The sequence below is a fragment of the Eublepharis macularius genome, chromosome 11, assembly GCF_028583425.1.
Source record: "Eublepharis macularius isolate TG4126 chromosome 11, MPM_Emac_v1.0, whole genome shotgun sequence".
NCBI lineage: Eukaryota > Metazoa > Chordata > Lepidosauria > Squamata > Eublepharidae > Eublepharis > Eublepharis macularius.
The window spans coordinates 60,768,214-60,789,947 of NC_072800.1; the positions used below are offsets into that span (position 1 = coordinate 60,768,214).

Here is a 21,734-nt window from a genome sequence, read left to right on the forward strand (position 1 = left end):
GCGGTCTAAAAGGAATGGTACGATTGAGTATGGTCCCATTTGTGTCACTGCACAGTTTACTTCAAAATAGAAACCTTTTCCTACGTATGTAATTATGTCCTTATAATATAGGCTCTATTTAACCATTCTAGCAGGTTTCTAAACATTCGCACCATGTCCCTAAAATTACTAGATTAAATCAGTGTAAGGAATGGATAAGGACAACCTGAAAGCTATACTCTAAAAATCTTTTCATCTAAATCAGGATGCTTAAATGCTGGTTGTGTGATCCAGGGGTGAGACAAAAGACACTTTTCGCATACTCAAAAGCACTGTTTGAACTGTTTGCTTCACAAATCCCAGAGGGCTATGCCATGATGAGGAATCACTTTAACAAATCCCACAAGACATTCCAACATACATTTCTGTAGCTTTGTGCTATCCTTATTTATTTATTCAAAAAACTCCCAATAGGTATTCAAAGTGGTTCATGAAATATCATAAAGCAGTAAAATATAATTATCGGTAAAACTGTTTTTTTAAAAGCCAAGTGTGCCAGTGCTACAATCACTAAAAGTGAAATTACTCATGAGATAGAAGAGCCAATACAGAACAAAATTCATCTCTCTCACATTCACACTCACACATACAAGAACAAAACCCACCACTAAATGGGTAGACTTTGAGTCTCTCTCTACACACAGCTGGCAGCAGGGCAAAGGAGATGTGAAATTAGCAGAGTCTTTGGGGAGGCGAAGATGAAATTAATGAACTCTCTAAGGAGCGATCTCCACCAGCTGTCTTTTTAAACTATGCTTCCCAGCTAACATTGCGTCTCCCTACACTTGATGAACACATGCCGAGGCATTTTGTGTAAAGAGACTCTGAGTTTGACTTCTAAAAGATGATATGGCATCAGATGAACATCTCCTATGAGAAAATTCCACAAAAGGGGTACAACCACAGGAATAGCCCTTTCTCCCATGCCCACCCACCGGACACTTAGAACATTCAGAGGAAGGCTCCACTCCAGTGAAGATCTCAACAGTCAAGCAGGTTTATATGTAGGAAGTCCTACAGGTACCCTGGTCCCAGGCCTTTCAGCCTTTAAGGTACTGCACTTGCCAGCATTTTCATTTTTTATTCCATTTGAGTTCTATGGTCCCATATAGTTCACATTAATCATCCCACCCTCATCAGTGTTCAAGAGCCTTCCCCCACCCCCCATCCCTTCCAGAGCTAATAGCAGCATGGAGGGCTGATTTCCATTGTCAAAACCACACAGAGAAAAGTGAATACCTCCTCCTTAATCCTCTTGTGAACTGGGACCCATGCAGTCTATTTCTGTTTAAGAAACACCGACAACCCAATGTCAGGTCTGGCCTACAGGTCTTCCGCCTCCTTCCTTCAAATATCTATTGGAATGGCAAAATTCTTCCACTCTGGTTCTGAATGTTGTCGCAGCGTTAGCCTTAGAGAAAAAGAGACACAGAATAGAGAAAGACGGTGGGTTTTATTGAAGCAATTCATTTTTGACAAAAAAAAAACCCCAGCAAACTTTTGGACTGCAAGGATTTCTTCTTCAGGTAGTGGTGTTTAGAACAAAACTGAGTCTTGAAGTGTGGCTATACTGTCGGTCTTGAACTGGCAGCTAAAGCTTGGTATGCATGATTGTGTGGCAACAGTTGGAAGTCTTTTATAAAGTCACATATAAACTGTCAGAACCTTTCTATGAAAGAAAGAGGTAACATCTGTAGGTTGTACACTTGCAATTGCGTTACTACTTAATCCACACTTGGTGTATCCAAGTTCTTGGTCAGTTCCCTCAAACATGTGACCTAGCAAGTTGTGATTGCAAAATGAAATTCATCTGGAGCTGTCGCAAGCTTTATTTCTCCTCTTGGCCTTTCAGCTGAATGAAAGAAAATAGCAATAAAAGGGCACAAGCCAGTGCCTCTCCAGTATTGATGTTCTCCTGCGTTTTGAACAGCTTGCAAATTCTTACCACTATAATCAGCGCAATCCTGCTGGGCACCCTGTCAGACGCCACAATGGGTATAATCTAGCACCTGCTTAGAACAAAACTTTGAAGTGAGGCTCGATGCCCACAGAATAAAAAAAGGAGGGTGGCTACAAGAAAGGGGAGGGCATCTGGGAATAGCAGTGACAAGCCTTTTTCTTCTCTCACAGCATGGGAGCCTCAGCTACAATGACAGATCCAAATAGCCTTATTGTTCTCCCTGTGACCTCCCTTTTCCAGAAGCACACTCTGTCAGTACCAATGAATAGAATTATACATTCAATTTTTAAATATGACTCCTCCTTATCTTTTCCTGCTCCCGGTGGGAGACCCATCTCATTTGCAGATGCCTTTCCTTGAAGTCTCTTCCTTCAGGGACACATGGGTTCGTTGAAGCAAATGCACATTTACCATGTTTTCATAGTGAACCTTATCGAACAGGAGAGGAAAGCCAGTCCTTTCTAACTGTATGTATAGCAGAGGGGAACTGCAACCGTGCTTGGGTTCTCACAGCAAACAGAGCAAATATGTGTTTTTAAAGCACCTTTTCATCTCACATTGAAAGGTCCATAGCAAATACACATAAGCAGTTTCATTAAGCCACAAGGTGCAAAGTGATAACTAGGTGGCCATTTTCTTACTAATATGTTCACTTAACAATTCATATCTTCCAGAACTCCTTTATATATTTACAAAGAACCAGTTGACAATGCATCAGACTGTAAAATTAATTATAGCATTTGAAGGACACAATGGCTTATAAAATCCAAGTGCTTCTCTTACACCAATTGCAGATTATCTTCTGTCTAAAGCATTCTGAGCACATACCTCCCCAACCTTTTACTACATCTCCAAAAAGAGAGATTTCAGAATAATCTACCTAAACCAGTGGTATACCTCAAAGCCAGCATTCAAGGCAGAGTTCTTTCACAGCTATGCTACCTAGGATACCTTTATTCAAGATAAACTATGGATTCTTACATGACACATGTAAATCACCAGTCACTAAGTAACAGGTTCCACTTGCTTTTATCCTGGGCTAAGTGTTGAGGATGATTTGCTACACAGTAGTTGTTTGTAAATTCACTACAAAATAATTCATGATGATGACCCAGAGAAAGTAATCTTTACCACTGCCTTGCAACAAAATGAAAATGTGAGGTAGTAGAGTCATGGAAAAATTAATCTCACCATATGGTTGGACACTGGACAACTGTCCACTTGTGCTTTTCAGAACGGCTAGCACATAGCTGTCAAAGTTGACTATTTGGGTCTGGAAGTATTCACTCAGCCACCTCTGCTCTGACAGTTATTGTTTTCCCTAAAACACTGATGACTCCCATCCTAGCTACAGACTGACACAGTAAAACCAACCCCCCCAAAATGAGGCACATTAGTTGGAATTTGCTTCTGAGTTTCCCCCAAAGGTAGCTTTATACCTCATTCAATAGCCCATTCATTTGGTATATCCACTCAACAATGTAGTTGAAGCAATGAGGCTTTAACAGAAGGTGAATCATCAAGAATGTAGGCCTAGTTTACAGGCTACAAGTGATGCATTCCAGTTCATACCAACAGAAAATTTTCACAGCAGCTGTGCTTGTTTTGTGCGTTCAGATCATTTTTACCATTGGTAAGCCTACCAAAATGTGAACTCCAGTGATTCTCCAGTTGCAGTCTGACATGGTGCCCCTCCAGCCACCTCAGCATTCTACCATCATATGTTCACATACTACTGAGGAATTACAGAACAAATACAGCCTTGACAGAAGTACCTTCTCCAGTATCTTTGAAATAAACATTGCCAGACGTGATTATTTTTGTACTTTTCCTTTGTCTCAGTTTTCTTCTCTTGGATAGAAAGCTGAATAACATTGCTGACAGAATGATATCAAAGGACAGATTGCATTAAATAGGATGAAATATTCCTAAATATATCAAACGTAGAATAAATATATCTTCGTTATTTATTTCAACATGGCACAGTACTACTGGCTCCAAGTGAGCGGGAAAGAACAGTTAAACATGCTTTTCAAGATCTCTAAGAAGCAACAGGAAAGGAGAGCACAATGTGAGGCTTTGTGAGTGACTTGTGAAGTTGTGATATAGGGTGGAGGTTACTTTTAGGAAGAGGTAGGAGCCATTTGTGAAGCATTTACTTTCTTCCATTTCTGCTCTTGAGGTTGTCTGTGTTTTGAGGGTTGAGGTAGCCCCAGTAACCTATCCTCACTAGGAAAGGATGCAGCTTTCGTGAGGGAAACAATTCCTTCAAGAAATCATCTGGTAGAATTGAGAGGCCACAAAAAACATGACTGGTGTGGCAATCTCACCACACTCTTTTAAGGAATGGCTGGCCTTTAGATGTCTGTATTGGGATTAGTTCTTGGTTCCAAAGGTTAATCAAATCAAATCATGGTCTCTCATCACATCCTTCTCTTCATGCTATTTGCTTTGTATGGATCATTGGAAACTAGATTTTTGAAAGCATTGATACATGTAGCTCAGTCATTATATAAATTTGAGAGCAGATGGAAAAGTTGACCTAATTCCTTTTCCCCTGTTATTGGTTTGGACATAAGTTATGAGTGAAATATATTATGAAATAGGTCCAGTGCCCAGTAGCTTTAAGCACTTTGTGTAAGCTTAGAACCTTTGTATGAAGTTTTGCCCTGGCCTTGTCATTGAAATCTTGATTTTAACTTCTTCCATGGGAGTACATCAGTATTACAAATACGGTTATTGGGGGGAAATGTCTCTAACAAAGCTTAGTATATTATTCCTTCTGGTTCTAAAAGCAAATACTTCTTCAGAGTTACTGGAATGAGAAGTAATGGGATCCCTTTGTGACATCTATTGAACATTGTTCTGCGAATAGCACATCTGGCTAAATGCTTGAGTGATCGTGGTGTATTTCCACACACCTCAAAAAGAGAGTCGTAGAAATCCTTGTACAACTGCAAGAATAAAATAAAAACATGGTTAGGGTGAATATCATATCAAAAGTCTGGGAAAAAATGTGTATTATCCTCTCTGTTCAGTGCTATATTTTGCCATAATTCCTTCATCATTTCATTGAATAGTGACCTCTAAAACAGTCTGCAGCAAACTATTCTGACCTTCCAGATAACCTGAGCGTAGAAGAGCACTTCCATTCATCTTAAATAGTTCAGTGTCTCCAACTAAAGAAAGATCATTCAACTAAGCAAGAATAGGAAACATGGTGAAAAATAATGGTGAGGATAGGAAATTATTTCTCAGTTCTACAACAAAAGAAAATCCTAGGGCATCTTAAAGACTAACACATTTATTGTAACCAAGGCTGTTGTGAGCTTGAGTTCATGGTGGTTTATGCTTCTATAACTCTTTAGGCTTGAGCTCTGACAGCAAAAAGTGCTGGCTTGTATTGTTGCTTCAACAACCTGAACTAAAAATTTGACAACCTGCTCCCCCCCCACTCTTTTATTCGAAGAGGGAAAGGAATATAGAAACTGAACATTGTGACTGAAACAACACAGTAGTATATTGAGTAGTTGGTGTGAAGGAAAAAATACGGCTCCCTGGTTTCTGGGTCCTATCACAATTTCCATAAGGAGCCAGATAACTCACTTTGTGTAATGGGAGATGAGAAATGCCCTAACAGAGTCACTGTTGAGATGGTACGTGTATATAGGTCTCCCTTCATTTAACGGTTCTGAGGACCATGCTTTCCTCACAGCAGAAGAAGTTCCATAAGAACTAAGGAACAAAAGGACGCACATTACAAGGAAGCAAGTCATCCTTCAAACAGCTTCTCAACAACTCCACAGGTTGTATTCTGCTTTTGAACAATTGTTATTTCCCCAGTAGGAATCTCGGTGTTATAATGAGACTGCGGAGAGATTTTCCAAGTCCTCACTTTCGAAGAACTGACCTCAGTTAACATACTCACTACATGCTTCTTCTCTAGGTTCTCTCTCTCTCCCTTCCCCTCTTCTTCTCTCCCCGTTCCCAGAGTGAATCAGTTAGGCCTCATTTTTTTCCTCTCAGGCAATCATAATAAAACAGAAGATGCCATGTTTCATCATACCAGTGGTCCATCTAGTCCAGCATACTGTTTCATACAGTGGTCAACCAGTTGCTCTTGATAGCCAATAAAAAGGGCGTGGATGCCAATGCCTTCCTCCAATGCTACCTCCTAGCACTGGTATTCAGAGGTTTGATGGCTATGAAGGTTCCCTTTGGTCACCATGGTTAGTAGCCATCGAGAGACCTATCCTCCATGAATCCCCTTCAAAAGCCTTCTCTGCTCTTGTCCATCATTACATCCACTGGCAGGGAATTCCACAGTCACTTTTTGAGTAAAGAAGTATTTCCTTTTGTCTGCCCTAAATAGATTTTCCTTCAGGTTCATTTGGGTGAGCCCAAGTTATAGTATTATAGATAGGTAATTGTAGTCCCCTGTGCAAGCACTGAGTCATTACAGACCCATGGGGAGGGACGTCGCATCACAACGTTTTCTTGGCAGACTTTTTACAGGGTGGTTTGCCATTGCCTTCCCCAGTCATCTACACTTTACCCCCAGGAACCTGGGCACTCATTTTATTGACCTTGGAAGGATGGAAAGCTGAGTCAACCTTGAGCCGGCTACCTGAACCTGGTTTCCGCCAGGATCAAACTCAGGTCATCATGAGCAGAGTTGGGGCTGCAGTATTGCATCTTACCACTCTGCGCCACAGGGCTCTTCATAGTATTATAGGAGGGGGGGGGGGAACTCTCTATACACTTTTTGCACTCCGTACATAATTTTATAAACTTTTATCACCCCCATAGGCTTTTTTCTAAGCTGAAAAGCTCCAGAAAGATGTTCCAAACCCCTTTATCATTTTGGTTGCTCTCTTCTGTACGTATTCCAGCTTTGCACTACCAAAACCGTATACAGTATACCAAATGTGGCTGCACTATAGATTTATACAAGGGCATTATAATATTAGTTCCAGAGGAGTTAGCTATGTTAGTCTGTAGTAGAAAATAGTAAAGAATCCAGTAGCACCTTTAAGACTAATCAAGTTTATCGTAGGATAAGCTTTCGAGAACCACAGCTCTCTTCATAAGATGCATCTGACAATAAAGCTGGTTAGTCTTAAAGGTGCTACTGGACTCTTTTGTATAACATTAGTGATTGTTTTTGTTGTTTTTAAATTCTCTTGCTTAATAATCTCCAGCATGGTTTTTTTTCCACCCTCCCAAAGGCTCTCCAGAAATCACCTCCAACCAGATGAACCTGGACTCCAGTGGAAAAGCAGACTATCAATATTTTAAAAATAATAATAAACACAATGAGGGCTTTTTTTCAGCAGGAACACGGTGGAACGGAGTTCCGGAACCTCTTGAAAATGGTCACATGGCTGGTGGCCCCGCCCCCTGATCTCCAGACAGAGGGGAGTGTAGTTTGCTCTCTGTGCCGCTGAGCGGCGCAGAGGGCAATCTAAACTCCCCTCTATCTGGAGATCAGGGGGCGGGGCCACCCGCCCATGTGACCATTTTCTCCGAGGGCAGCCCACTGAATTCCACCACCTCTTTTCCCAGAAAAAAAGCCCTGAACACAATATTTCTTAAAGGCTTACATTTAAATAAATATGCTCCATCTTTAAGGTGCCATGGGTATTTTACTTTGTCTTTGCTTGCTAACACAGCTATCCCACAGAATTACTGCTTAAAGTTGCTTCCACATGAAGTTTTTTCTTTGCTTCAGCAGCCAAACTGAAGCAGGGTTCTTCGGAGTATCTATAAATATTCAATTGTCTCCTAATTGTCTACTTTCTTGGTTTTCCCCTCCTTTGCTCTAAACTTTCACAAACCTGAAGAAACAATCTTATTGTAAGATCATAGAAAGGTGTACATTTTTGAAGGTCCCACCAAGATCAACACAATTTTTCTTGCCTCAACCTTCCTGTGACACCATTTTCTCTTGCACCAGCAGAGATCCTTTTCAGGCTTTTAGAAAACCTCAGTAATTGCTAAGTGGTGGTGGAGAGTGCCCTCAAGTCATAGCTGACTTATGGTAACCCCTGGTGGGGTTTTCATGGCAAGAGACTAACAGAAGTCGCTTGTCATTGCCTGCCTGCAACCCTGGTCTTTGTTGGAGGTTTCCCATCAAATTCCTAATCAAAGCCGACCCTGCTTAGCTTCTGAGATCTGATGAGGTCAGGCTCACCTGGGCTGTCCAGTTCAAGGCAATAGCTAAATAACTATAGCATTATAACATACAGCTAGATTGCTAGAGCATTATAACATTATGATGATTAAGTGCCATGATCTACTAGTTCCTCTGAATGTCCAGCTTTCATTTTTTAAAAAAAATTCTGTAGTCATTCCCAATGTGGAAAGACTTGTTGGGAATTCAGAGGAATTTATACCATAGCAATAGATCGGTATCTGTAAAATCCTATGCAAAGTTACTCCAGTCATTGAAGTCAATGGGCTTAGACTGGAGTAACTCTGCATATGATTACACTTTATAACATTATAACACTATGGCACAATAGCAATAACCAGGTTTTTTTAAGCCCCCCAAAGACCTCCAGCGGTGGTGATGAGGAAGTGGGAAGTGGGAATGCCCAACAGCCAGTGCTAAGGTCTTCTACATTCACAGCACTGACGACAGGGAAACGCAGGATCTTCACTCCATGGAAGCAGCCTGAGCGGCTGAGCTTTTCTGAGACAGCCAGGTTTTTTTCTCTTGAGCCATTCCAAATTTTGCTTTTCTTTCCACTTACTAAAACTGTAGAACAACCCTGACAAAGTTAAGTATATTTGAGCCTTATGGATTTCAGTGGAAGGAAATAAATGCATACTTTAATTTCTCATTCTGAACTCGACTTAGGTGGCTGGACTTAAGGCACCATTAAACATTTTACCTCGAAGACATCATCAGGTACAGCTGTTCTCCATTTTGCTGTGGATGTAATGTGCTCATATGAATTCACAATGACCTCAATTGCTTTGGGGTAAGAGTGACAGGTCTGCAGAACCTGCTAAAAGAAAGATACGTCACCCACTGAGATTTTACTGTTCTTCAAAAACTAATTTTTCTTTGAAGTCCCCTCCTTCACAGAAGGAATAACACTTACCTTTGCACCTACAAGTTGCCATGAGAGTGAAAACCTTGTGTGTAATATGATATTTTGATAATTTCAGCTTTCTTTTTATTTTTTAAAACTATTTCATGGTCATGAAAAGTTTCGTGGCTGCAGAAATTATTCTATTCCCCCTCTTTCTTGCCAAAGGGAGTTCTTAATTAATCGAAAACCTGAATCATAGACACAGAACAAAATATGTAAGACTAAGAAAAGGTATGCAAACAGACCATTTTGGAATTGCTGTTCACTTAGTGTAGGAATTTTAGTGCAGAATACTCATAGCAGTTGGTAGGTGCTATTCAATCCATGCCCTAGCCTGGATGGCCCAGGCTAGCCCGATTTTGGCAAATCTAGTCTGCTAAGCAGAGTTGGCCCTGGTTAATAATTGGATGGAAGACCTCCAAGAAAGGCCAAGGTGTTTTTCTCTTGCCTTGAAAACCCATAAATTGGCGGTGAGTTGATAGCACTTCAAATGCGCTATGCACACACATCCAAACCATGACAAAATTCTTGGAGGTTACTGAAGTCCCTGACACCAACAGTCGATGATGCTTTGACTGATACATTAAGAATTAATTTCTACCTGGATTCATGGAGTGAGGTTTTTGCAAATCCGAAGATCATCTTGGTGAGGTTTATAAGGAATGTTCTTGCTTACAGATTTTTTAAAAGACTAGGTCTATAGCTGAGGGCCAAACTATATGTTACAGCATTCCCAGCTCTGACCCATGGACACCAACCCCACTTTAGAGCTGAACTCAGACATTCAAAACGCCACGAGCAGCACTGGGGACCTTGTCTCCCCCCGTGCACCTTTTCAAGTTCTAAAATAGGGCTGTTTCAGCTATCGAAAAGGGGGGTGAGTGGGCAGTGGCTTGGTGTCGCTGTGCCCCTCGTGGCATTTTAAATGGCTGAGTTCAGCTCTAAAATGATGTTGCTGTCCTGTTGATGCTGCAACGTCTAGTTTGGCCTTAAGCCTTTTAAGGTAACTTTTAATGACTGCTCAGCTGACATGGGTAACTTGTATAAACTGTATGGCTTGGCTGACTTGTTATAATAATGCTTTATTATCTGTTACTGGGGTGACCGTGCTTAAATATTATTCATTCTCACATTCTGCCTGGCACTTACTGAGAAAGTAACTGGACTACTAGTTCCATACTGAATAAGCATCTTGTTTTATTCTGGATCCTGCTGGGTTTTTTACCTCTCAATTGTAATGCCTTGCCTTTGCCAAAGTCCTATTTGGTTCTTATGTTGTTTTAAGAATTTGAGTATGATTCCTCACCACAGGAATAAAAACTAATCATATTAGGAGTTAAGTATTATTGTCCATAGGAAACACACTTCCAGGTGCTGCTTACCCTCCCCTCCACCTCTAAGCGGCATGAAATACTCGGGGATTGTCTGAGGATCCCCTCCATCAAATTCCAGATAGATTTGTGAAAGCATCTGTAGGCAATTACCAGTGCAATCCTAGGTAGACTTACTACCATTTGTGCCCATTAATTCCAATGGATTTAAACTGGAGTCATTTTGCATGGCATTGCACGATACATATCTCATTACAGAGAGGGTGTCGGGTGCACTGGCATAAGAATGACCTTTTCCCACCTTTCCCAGGGTCTTCATGTGGGGGGTGGAGGGGTTTGCTTTTTTACAAAAATGGGAAACCGTGGAGAAGAGCTAAACCGTGCAGTGCATCCATTTGTTCCCCATTGTTCCTCATCCTGCATCAGTCCATGGCATGGCATTTCTCACCTTGCTTGTAGACAACAATTCTGCTCCACTGCATGTGATGCTAACTCTAGCTCTGACTCATGCATTCGTCAGCACAAACAGCTCACTATAGGTCGCAATGTTCACAATAATTTTAGCCAAGGAATTCTTATGCATGTTTTTGCAGCTGGATGAAAACCATAAAGCACAGTTTTCTCCAACAGTTACTAAGGAAAATTATTTAGTATAGAAAAATTACAAAGGTAATGATTGGCTATAGCCCTCAAGCCAACTTTTCCAGTGAAGTATAGAGAAAAACCTACTGGTTGAATTACAAGGCAATCTTAAACAAAGCTGTACCCTTCTAAATCCATTGCCATGAAAGGGATTAGAAGAGTATAACTCAGTTTAGGATAGCACTGCAAGTGGCTTAAGGCATACTGTTTCACTATTACCAACATAAACTGTTATGGAAAATTTGGTACCTTAACCCATTAAGTATTAGAGAGGGTTTTGTTGCTGTTACAGAACAACTAGCCACATAGCGGGCAGGAGTAATTGCATGCACCTTATTTACAAGTGTACTTCTTAAAGAGAGCTCGTGTAGCATAATGACTAGCTGGGAAAACTGCATTTGAATCCCAGATCTCCCATGATGTGACCTCACTGGGAGACCGTAGGCCCTGTTGCAATCTCTTGGCCTAACCTACTTCACAAGGATAAAGTCAAAGAGGGGGAACGGATGTGATAAAAATAAAAATATTGTTATACATATCATTAAACTCTCATATTAATGGCTTCTGAGAGCATGCATCCAAGGTGAAAATGGTGTTCCATCCACCAGCAGCCATTAAAAGGTACACCCATGCTTATTTCAAATATTTCTATCCCACCTCTCCAAAAACTTGCTCATGGTGGCTTTCTTTTTTCCTAGCATGGAGATTACAACATGAATTAGGTTGTAATCAGGTCTAGGGGGAAAAAAGGATTGACCTACTGGCTGGCATTCAGAGACGACGTATAGAGGAGCATGCTTAGTTTCCAAGGGTTGGTGTTATGACATCAACGCTGACATCCTAAATAGAGTTACACCCTTCTAAGACAATTTGCTTCAATGGAAGGGTTTAGGATTACACAGCTAATCTCCAGACTTAATTAGCAGATGTTCAACTCCAGTTCTGCAAGGTTGGAGATAGCTCACCTTTGTTATACCATTCCCTAGCTCTCAATTTACAGAGGTACAATTGCACATACACAAAGACTGAATTTTCACCTTATGGAATTGTGGAGGATATATCCGGGCAGCTCCATGATTGAGAAGTAACTGGTAACAAATTTCAGGCTGGGCACTTGCCCGCACCCCTGTCACTTTGAGGACATACTGCAGAGGAGCACACCCATTGTCATCCATCAGGTTGGCTTCCGCTCCTGCATCAAGCAGCATGTCTAGCAGGACATGATCACAGTTCCAGGCAGCCTTATGGAGCGGTGTTCTGAAATCCTCATCCCGTGAATTAACGTCAGCTTTATAGTCGAGCAACATCCTACAGATAAGGTGGTGATCTGAGCTGTAAGTCTGCTCCTTAACATTAAGGGCCCAGTAGGTTGCATAAGCCAGTGGCGATTCTCTGTGAGCATTAGTAGAATCAACCACCGCTCCATTCTCTACATAAAATGCCACCATTTCAGGGATGCCATGACGAGCAACTGTGTGGAGGGGAGTTTCCTCATCTTGATTGTTTGTTTTTATATTCACATCTGCACCTGTTTGGAAGGAAAATAAAAGGAGAAGGTTTGGAAAATGCATATTAAACCCAGGGGTCATTTCGTAGAAAAAGAGCTGGAGGAACTCATTAGCATGCCTCATTAGCATATGCCACACCTCTTGCCATCACCGGAAATGTGTCGTTGGTATAACTGATTTGCATATGCCACACCCTCTGACATCACCTATTCTGGTTGTTTTGGACCCAATCCTGGCCATTCAGGCAGGGCCGAAATTGGGCCCAAAATGGCAAAGGGGGGCTGAAAATGGCTGAAAAGGGGCCCAAAATGGTCAGGATTGGGCCACTGATGACTGGGAGAGTGATCCACCACCTGTCAGAGGCCCGATCCAGACCGTTTCGACTCCAATCCAGGCCGAAACGGGCCCAAAATGGCTGAGAGTGTCAGATGGGTGGGGCCACCTGACATGTGACCTCTTTGGGGAACTGCTGGAACTGCGTTCCCGTGCGTTACCCCTCTAAAGGAGCCTTGACTAAGCCTGACTTCAAATATACCTGAAAAGGGCTTGTCTGTTTGTTTTTGTTTTCAAATGTTCAGATTAGTATTTTTATTTTTAACACTGCTACAAGAATGTGGTAAAGAAAAGCTGGAATCAGCCACAAAGCTACTGCTTCTGCCTTGGAGCAGTTTTTGAAGCTCCCCATCTCAAGAGGGGAGGAAGAAGCTTTATGATGGACACGAGGGCTGGCCAGTCTCCACTGTGGATATTTGTCTTGTAGTAAAGACTAAATCAGGTTTCTCCTGAATTCATCCCAGGGGAGAAGGTTATGTCTGTCAGAAATGTTCTCGGTTCTCTTCCACAGTCTGCTTCCCATTGTAATTCTCTTTTTCTGGATACATTTATAAGCCTATATTTTAAAACATAAATACTTTCTGAGCTCTGTAATACTATAATAACCATTTTTGTTTTGTTAAGTTTTTCAACTTAAACATTTCTTCAGAATCTTTTCTTAGATACTGTTTTAGCTAAGGAACTGCTTGTATGTGTATAGTACCATTAAGTTGCAGGATATTCAAGGCAAGAGATGAACAGAGATAGTTTGCCACCGCCAGCCTCTTCATAGCGACCCTGGACAGCCATCCAAGTATATTAACCAGGGCCAACCCTGCTTAGCTTCCAGATCTGTTGAGATTGTGCTAGCCTGGGACATCTAGGTGGGGACAAAGAACAGCTTGGAGGACAGGAAATCATGAGAGATTATCATATGATATAACCGTCCTGGAGTTCTTCTGGAATTGCAAGTGATCTCCAGATTATAGTGATCATCCTGGTGGAAATGGCTGCTTTGGAGGGTTGTCTCCATAGCATCACATCTCCCTTAAGTATCCTCCCCTCCCCAAACTCCAAGCCAGAGTTATCAACCCTATGCTCCTGGGATTGTTCCACTTTGGGCTCCCATAGACTCCTAGAATGTATATAAAATCTCTCCATTTAAGAGAAAAAGCTAAACTAGACCATTTTTTCCTGGCATGGTGAATTTTCTCATGTAGTTAATTTTTTAACAAGGGCCAGCATTTAGTATGCCATCTCTCATTTATAACCTAAGCTAGGACATTCCTGAAAGCATAACATTAGGGGCTGCAGCCATAGTTCAGAATGCACACTTCAGATCCTAAGCCCTGCTTCTTTTGTGAAACCACACTGATGTAGCAAGTTTTTTAAAAAGCAAGCAACCCACATGTAGATTTTAACATGCAACAATCACAACCATGGATTTTTTTTTCTGCATTGTTCACAGGAAACACCTTGTGAACTTATCATACATTGCAGTCTTTACATGGGTTGTACATTATTTCCTATATAGAAGTGCTTTCAGCATAGAAATCTTGCCAAGTTTGAAGCAGCCATAGTGGCTCATTTAATCATCTATTGATATTTCAGTTGAAACAACAGCCCCATCTACTGGACATCATATGTACAGCAATAGAGGCATAAAGGCCACTTTCATACTTTCGGTGCATTTTCAAAGCACTTTAGCTATTGTTTGCAACAGGAAAGTCCACTTCCAAATGATCACTAGAATGCATTGAAAGGGCATTGAAAGCGCATTATCCAAGGTGTGTGAAATCTGCCAAGTCTCCCATTAATTTTCACCCAATGTAGTCTGAATCTGAGCTGCCTTAGCTGTGCATAGTAAAAAATAAATCATAAAACAATGAATCCTATAGTTGCAATGCCTTGGAAAGCTATGAATGTAGATTACAATGCTCAAAGAATCAGTGTGGCATGGAGAATTCTTTATTTATTTAAATATTTATATCCTGCATTTTCTCACCGCTCAAGGCAGCTTATTAAAAGCATAAAGAATAAAGTAAACCAGAAACAACACTCTCCCCACCAAAATTCCTAGAGTGCAGCATGATGTACTGATGCCACTTCCAGTTTCTTGGCTGGAAATGACATCACAGCTTGTGAAATGGTGTCCTACCACCCATTTTTTCCCTGGTGTCCCACTGAGTCCAGAAGTGGGCAACGGGTAACCCTAGGATCCAGAAACGTTAGAGGAAATCTTCAGGGCTAAATTTATATAAAACATCAACTGTTTGGGCCAAAATCCCCCTATTCCTTTCTCAAGAATAGGCCATTTTGTTTCCTCGTACTGTATTGTAAAACAAAACAAAACAAACCCCCTCAAGTTAAAACTATTTGTTACAGATTAGTTCTGAAATGTAGAGTGGAGTGGAATAATACACCAAAACACACATTAGATAGGCATGACTGAGAGTTTGCAGATTCGCAGAGGAATTTTTTGTTTCTTTCTTTCCCTGAAGCCTCCTTTAATGGTGTGGTGGATTAGAGACAGAGGTGTAAAGACTGAAGGGTGTCAAACAAGTGACTTGTAGCCAGAATGCACGCCTCCCTCTGACCCTGATCCTTGGATTCTTAGGTGTATTGTAGCTCCCATGTGAGCAAACAGTAACTGAATTGGAGCAAAAGCTATTTTCTCTTCCAAGAATAGCTATTTTGGAAAAGTTTGGATCAAAAAGGTACACCTCCATAAAGAGCATTATGATGGCACATGGCTAGATCTAACTCTCGATGGCCCAAACAAATGTTCCTTGGATTGTACTAAAGGTTTATACACAGTTTCATTCATAAGGAAAGGAAGCTGTTTTCCAGTGGTAGGAAAAAGCAGTATTCCTCATTTTAATATTCCCAATCCTTTGTTCAATGCTCTGAGTAATACCCTGCCTGTATCCATGGGCTTTATGAATTGTGAAGCCCTTCCTGCTGAACAGCACCAACTTTACCGTGCAGCCCAATCCTTCCAGAGGGAGTTTGTTCAGCAAAATACATTTCCCAACCCTTGGGTCAATAGAGGAGAAATGGAATGGCGCCCAAGAATGCTGAAGCTGACCATCTCTAGAACAGAGCAGTTCCATTCCATTTGCTTTAAATCTGCTGCCGGAGAGTCTCCTAGCTATTTAGCCTTTCAAAATGACTAAACAATAGCTCTGCACCATTTGTATATTGATGGGTTTCTGTAAAATCTCCCTTCAGTTTCCTTTGCAGCAGAGCAGGCCAATGTTAAAGATCCTTCCTTTTCAAGAAGAAGCTTGAATTGCTTTAGAAGCACTGCGTTCTCCTTCCTGAAAGTGGGTCAACTTTGAACAAGTCATTTCATGTACATTCAGCTTACATCGCATTTTACAAGACTATCTTGGACTTCTCTATGAACCCTCATGGTAGCAATCGTAGTCCTGCTGACAACCTTATTAGCTTCGTGGGGAATAAAAATGACACCATTAATTTACGCTTCTGCCCAGTGTAGTAATGTGCATCTTCCAGCAGGAAAAAAATCATTGACAGAGCTGAAAGAATTAATCATCTTAAAGCCAGTGGTTTATCTTCCCTTCCAATCCATGTTTCCCTGCCAAATAAGTTTAATTTAAAAAACAAATATCAAATTTGTTATGTTTACCTTGGGGAGGAAGAATTAAGTTTGTTTTGTTCTCTATGCATGTGTTGGATCTCTTACACTTATTCAGGACTGATGCACAAGGGCACCAGAATCTAGTAATGAAATTTACAGGATTGTCAATTAGGGTTTCCAGATTGGATCTGGAATAATTCTGGAACCCACAGAAAGGGGGAGCAGACTAGCCTTTTTTTTTCTAGAATCACATGCAGTGCGCACATGCTCCCATCCAGCACGGTAATATCACTACTACCCAGTGCTTTTTTTCTGGGAAAAGAGGTGGTGGAACTCAGTGGTGGAGGACTGCACAATGATGTAACTTTGGGTCAGCTGGAACAAAGAGGGAGTTTTTTAAAGTTTAAATCGCCTTCAGCAAAAATGGTCACATGACCGGTGGCCCCGCCCCCTGATCTCAATCTAAACTCCCCTCTGTCTGGAGATCAGGGGGTGGGGCCACCAGCCATGTGACCATTTTCAAGAGGTGCCGGGACTCCGTTCCACCACGTTCCCGCTGAAAAAAAGCCCTGCTACTACCAGACATAACATCATCATGACAACCCATTTCTGGGTGCCCAGGCTGACTGGCCACTCCTAAGCGGTGCCACACCGTTACAGGAGGCTACCCGGATGCCTAGGCCGGCTGGCCACTGGCACCAACCAGCGGTGGTGCCACTCAGCCACAGAAGGCTGTGTGGCTGGGCTGGGTGAGGGGAGGGGCCAAGTGTCTGGGATCTGGTATCTCCCAAAGTACCAGACCAGACACCTGGCAACCCTATTGACAATGAATAAGTACTTTTTCAATGAGAGCAAAATATTTCTGAGCAAAAGTCCGTAAACCCTATGCTAAGAAGGCTCCAATCACTATACCATCCAATGTGATAATTTACTGTGCAAACATACATTGAATTGTTTTGTAAGCCACCCTGGGTTTTATGGATGGTTAGAGTACACATTTTAAATGAACAATCTTTTAAAGTATTATTTATTGTCATTTAACTCCAGTCCCACTGTATTTTAGAAAGGAGTCAATTAAAATATTGAGGGGGGTTTCACTCGTGGAAGGATTGTACCATTTCTCACTGTGCAGGAGGGACTGTATTTGAATATGGTTCTATGTAAAACCTCCCCATTTTAAAAAAATCACCTATCAGAGAAAAGTAAAGGCTCAGTCTTCCTTTGTTTACTGCCCTATGTGAGAGGAGAGGCAGAGGCATGCCTCCCATTGTGTTTTAATATCTGTAGTTTGTTTCATTGTTGATGGTGAGAATTTTGTCCCATTGGGGGACTATAGTTTGTTGCTGGGCAGACTAGACTCCCTCGATACTGAATAGGAAAGAGCAGAGTAGGAGAAAAAATCAAAGATGGAGGAAAAAGAAGAGCAGGGGGCGTAAGAAGGACAGAAGAGTGAAGCCTTGTGTTAAGAATCCTGCCTTGTTTTATATCCTTGTTTGCACCAAGCTATACAACAATGTGCCCACTCTCAGCCTGGGTGATCGTTCCAATATGTCATCTCTCCTCAGCAATCTGAAGAGGCAGGGTTCATTTCGAGGGGGAACACACAGGAACGCAGTTCTGGCAGTTCCCCAAAGAGGTCACATGTCAAGTGGCCCTGCCCACCTGACTCTCGGCCATTTTTGGCCTGTTTCAGCCTGGATTGGGGCTGAAATGGCCCAGATTGGGCCTCTGACGGGTGGTGGATCACTCCTGCTCATCGGCAGCCTGATCCTGACCATTTTGGGCCCCCTTTCAGCCATTTTCAGCCCCTTTTTGCCATTTTGGGCCCAATTACAGCCCTGAATGGCCAGGATTGGGTCCAAAACAGCCGGAATAGGTGATGTCAGGGGGTGTGGCATTTGCAAATCAGTTATACTAATGACACACTTCCGGTGATGGCAAGAGGTGTGGCATATGCTAATGAGTTATGCTAATGAATTCCTCCAGCTCTTTTTCTACAAAATGACCCCTGTGAAGAGGTATAATGCAGGACAGAGCACTCATTTAACTTACCTTTCCAGATTAACTGCTGGGCACATGGCAAAGAAAGCTTCGTAGCACAGAAGTGCAAAGGCGCAAGCCCACTCAGTGAATAGCAGTTAGGCTTTGCCCCATTGCTGCAAAGTATGTTGACACAATCCAGATTGGCTTGTTCACACGCTATGTGGATTGCTGCTTTCCCATTGGGTCTGCAGTTGACTGTTGCTTTGTACTTCAACAGGACTCTCAAGCTCTCCAGATGTCCATACAAGACAGATATATGGAGTGCAGTTGCCCAAGAATGTTGCAGTTTATAACTAGGCATCCAATACCCTGTTTAAAAAAAAAAGATGATTTTACAAAAACCTACATTCTTGATCAGGGATTGCAGACAACTGATGCTGGACTCTGTAGGGAGGTATTTATTGAACCGAGTTTAATTCCCTGTATTTTAGTATATATGAATGTTCACCCCAGCCTAAGTATTCTCTGTTCATTTAAGTTAAATGCTCCTAAAAGAATGGGGTGCTTTATTGGTTTCCTTCTTTCAAATGGAGAAAGTATTCCAGACATGGAACCTTCCCACACACAAGAAATATTGTTTGACTTGAGGTATATGAATTTGAGCGAACTGTCAGTTTTTCATTAAATATTTGTCCAGCTCTGTCTGTGTTTGATTGCAGGACAGAGAGTGATGTATGCATAATTCTACAGTTGGGGGGCGATCTTCCTATACATTCAGAGGGGAAAGACAGATAAGAGTTTAAAAACTGAAAATGATGCTGAAAAGCTCTCATCTTTTCAAACTCTTGCTTCTCATTCCAGACAAACTGTGTATCTGAGTCCCTAAAGTTAACACTTCTGTTTGTTTCAGCACCTTTCCAGTTGATAAGTTCAGTTATTTATTCCCCAATGCTTCCTTCTTCCTATCCACATCAAGGCCTAGTGCATCATAACTGCCAATTTGACAGGATCAGAAACCCACCCTGCAGCAGTCTTGTCTATATCTAAGTACTATACAGTTGCCATGGTTACCTTCCATAATTCCACCTGGAATCATGTAATCCATATGTAACCCATTAAAATGTTTACACAGACTGACAGCTTATGCCTTAGTTAGCATGCCTTCAAAATTTATTTCTAGTTACCTTAAAATTATAATTCTTATTTGATTGCAGTGTGATGCAGTGGTTAGAGTGTCAGACTAGGATCTGGAAGACGCAGGTCGGCATCTGCTGTGGAAGTTTACTTGGGCCAGACACACACTCTCGGCCTACCTTACCTCACAGGGTTGTTGTGAGAATAAAATAGAGGAAAGGGAAATTTAAAAAGCCACTTTGGATCCTCAGTAGGAACAAAGGCGGGGTATAAATAAATAACTAAATACATTTTGTCTTCTGGATTTCTTTTATGGTTAGGTGTGTTTAGGAATATGTCCGCCACTGGGCACGATAACGTCACTTGAGGAATTGATGTCATCGTGCCTGCCAGGAGCGCTTACCCGGGAGGTTCCTTGCCTCCCAAACCCATCCCCCATGCCTTTTCTCCTCGCCAGCCAGGTGAGTGGTAGCAGGTGGCAGAGTCTGGAAGCAGGGGAATGGCAGCCCTAGGTGTGTTACATCCTACAGCTAAACAACCACATGATCAAGTAATCAAATGACAGCTGAAATAAGTGACCACATGGTAAACACAAAGGTAGTGATAAAGTGGGGGAGGTGTGTGCATATGCAGTTACTGAAAACTTTTAAACCGTTGTCTCTTCAACAGACAAGGTTTTTTTAAAAAACATTACAATATGTTTGTTTTGCTAATGTGGCTATTTAACTTCAGACAGTTTGGAGGTTCAGCATGAAAAAATGTTCATTGACCATCACATTCTGTAATCTCTTTTTGTTGCGACAACCATTGTGTCTAGGGATGCCAACCTTCAGGTGGGGCCTGGAGTGCTCCGAGAATTGGAACTGATCTCCAGACTGCATAGACCTATTCCACGGGAGAAAATGGCAGCTGCAGAAGCTGCAAAATCTATGGCATCACTTCCCTGCCGAGCTTCCTTCCTTCCCAAACTCTGCCTCAAATCTCCAGGAATTTCCCAGACCCGAGCTGGCAACCCTCGTGCATGCGTGTCACCGCCTCTTAGAGCTTACTATCACTACCAGAATTTACTTTCTGAAAGAAACTATTGTAAACATGGTGTTGAGTGTCTGGGGCCAGTCTGGCCAAAGCAGGGCAGTGTAAGGACACTGTTGTTTTGAAGAACCGGCAAGCAGCTAATGCATTCTGTTATGCTTCTAATTTTACACACATTTCAAAGACACGTGGACTGAAAAATAATGGAATACATCTGGGATTCGATTGCCAACATACTGGGAACATCGCCTCACACGGAAATTAAACACATACAACACACAAACATACAAGGGGTTTTCTGGTTTTTGTCCCAGCCTCAACTCCTCAGTGTTACATTTGCTGCAAACCTCCTTTTCCTGTTTGCAGGTGTTCACCTTTATCTTTACTGCCAGTTTAATACTTTAGCCCATATTTTCAATTCATAGAAAGAATTCTCTAGCAAAATAATTTAAATAGACTTTGAACTGCTATAGCTGATTTGCTTCAGAAACGTAACCAACTGGTGCCCTTTCTTACCTTGTTTATAAGATGCCAAGAGCAGGTTCTCATCTTCCACTTCAAACACAGTATCGACATCTATTTGCTTTTGTACCAAAAACTCCTCCAGAGTTCTGTAGTCATTTGATTTCAGAGCTTCCAAAAAGGCTTTTTTCACCAGCTTGGCAGCTTCGGATCGTGTCATCGTTTCTGCCATGTTTTCCTTTCTTGTTTGTGTTTATTTCACACTTGTTTAAATAGCCGCAATGTGTATGTTGATAGTCTGCATGAAGGGGTGCTCTAACTTCTCTAAAGTGCATTAGCCTGCAAACCCACAGATAATTTTAACACTATGTAATGCTGATCTGCTTGTTCTATTTATATGAAGGGAATTCCAGCCACTCGCTGCAAGAGAGAACCCAGGACGATTTCTGATCCCTGCGTAAAGAAATATGCTCAGAGGAATCAGTCCATAGGATCAACTCATTCATCAACATTTTAATCCTGGGCAAATATGCTAAGGTTAATTTGGAAAGATCTAGAGGCTTTCTCAATGAAAGCAGTAAGAACTGGGGATCTGGATTCTTAGCCTAACTTTACCACAGAAAAGTA

The 21,734-nt window shown here is 41.7% G+C and overlaps 1 protein-coding gene across 2 annotated transcripts; it reads right to left on the minus strand.

Moving 5' to 3' along the window:
• Positions 1–1,505: 1,505 nt before the first annotated feature.
• On the minus strand, positions 1,506–21,415 carry ASB4 (ankyrin repeat and SOCS box containing 4). Of its 2 annotated transcripts, none has more exons than XM_054991609.1 (5): positions 21,162–21,415; positions 18,549–18,848; positions 12,110–12,600; positions 8,896–9,009; positions 1,506–4,953 (listed from the first exon to the last, which is right to left on the minus strand). In XM_054991609.1, the coding sequence occupies exons 1-5, from the start codon at positions 21,337–21,339 to the stop codon at positions 4,765–4,767; spliced, it is 1,272 nt and encodes a 423-aa protein (XP_054847584.1). In that variant the 5' UTR covers positions 21,340–21,415; the 3' UTR covers positions 1,506–4,764. The 2 variants fall into 2 exon arrangements, with proteins under 2 accessions (XP_054847584.1, XP_054847583.1); XM_054991608.1 differs by having other exon boundaries at positions 8,896–9,012.
• Between the last annotated feature and the right edge of the window lie 319 nt (positions 21,416–21,734).

Coding starts and splice junctions, on each gene's coding strand:
- ASB4 (XM_054991608.1), bottom strand. CDS start 21,339: ATGGCAGAAACGATGACACGATCCGAAGCTGCCAAGCTGGTGAAAAAA. Junction 18,849..21,161: donor CTTGGCATCTTATAAACAAG/GTAAGAAAGGGC, acceptor TTTTTTAAACAG/GGTATTGGATGCCTAGTTAT. Junction 12,601..18,548: donor CCAGCAGTTAATCTGGAAAG/GTAAGTTAAATG, acceptor CCTTCCAAACAG/GTGCAGATGTGAATATAAAA.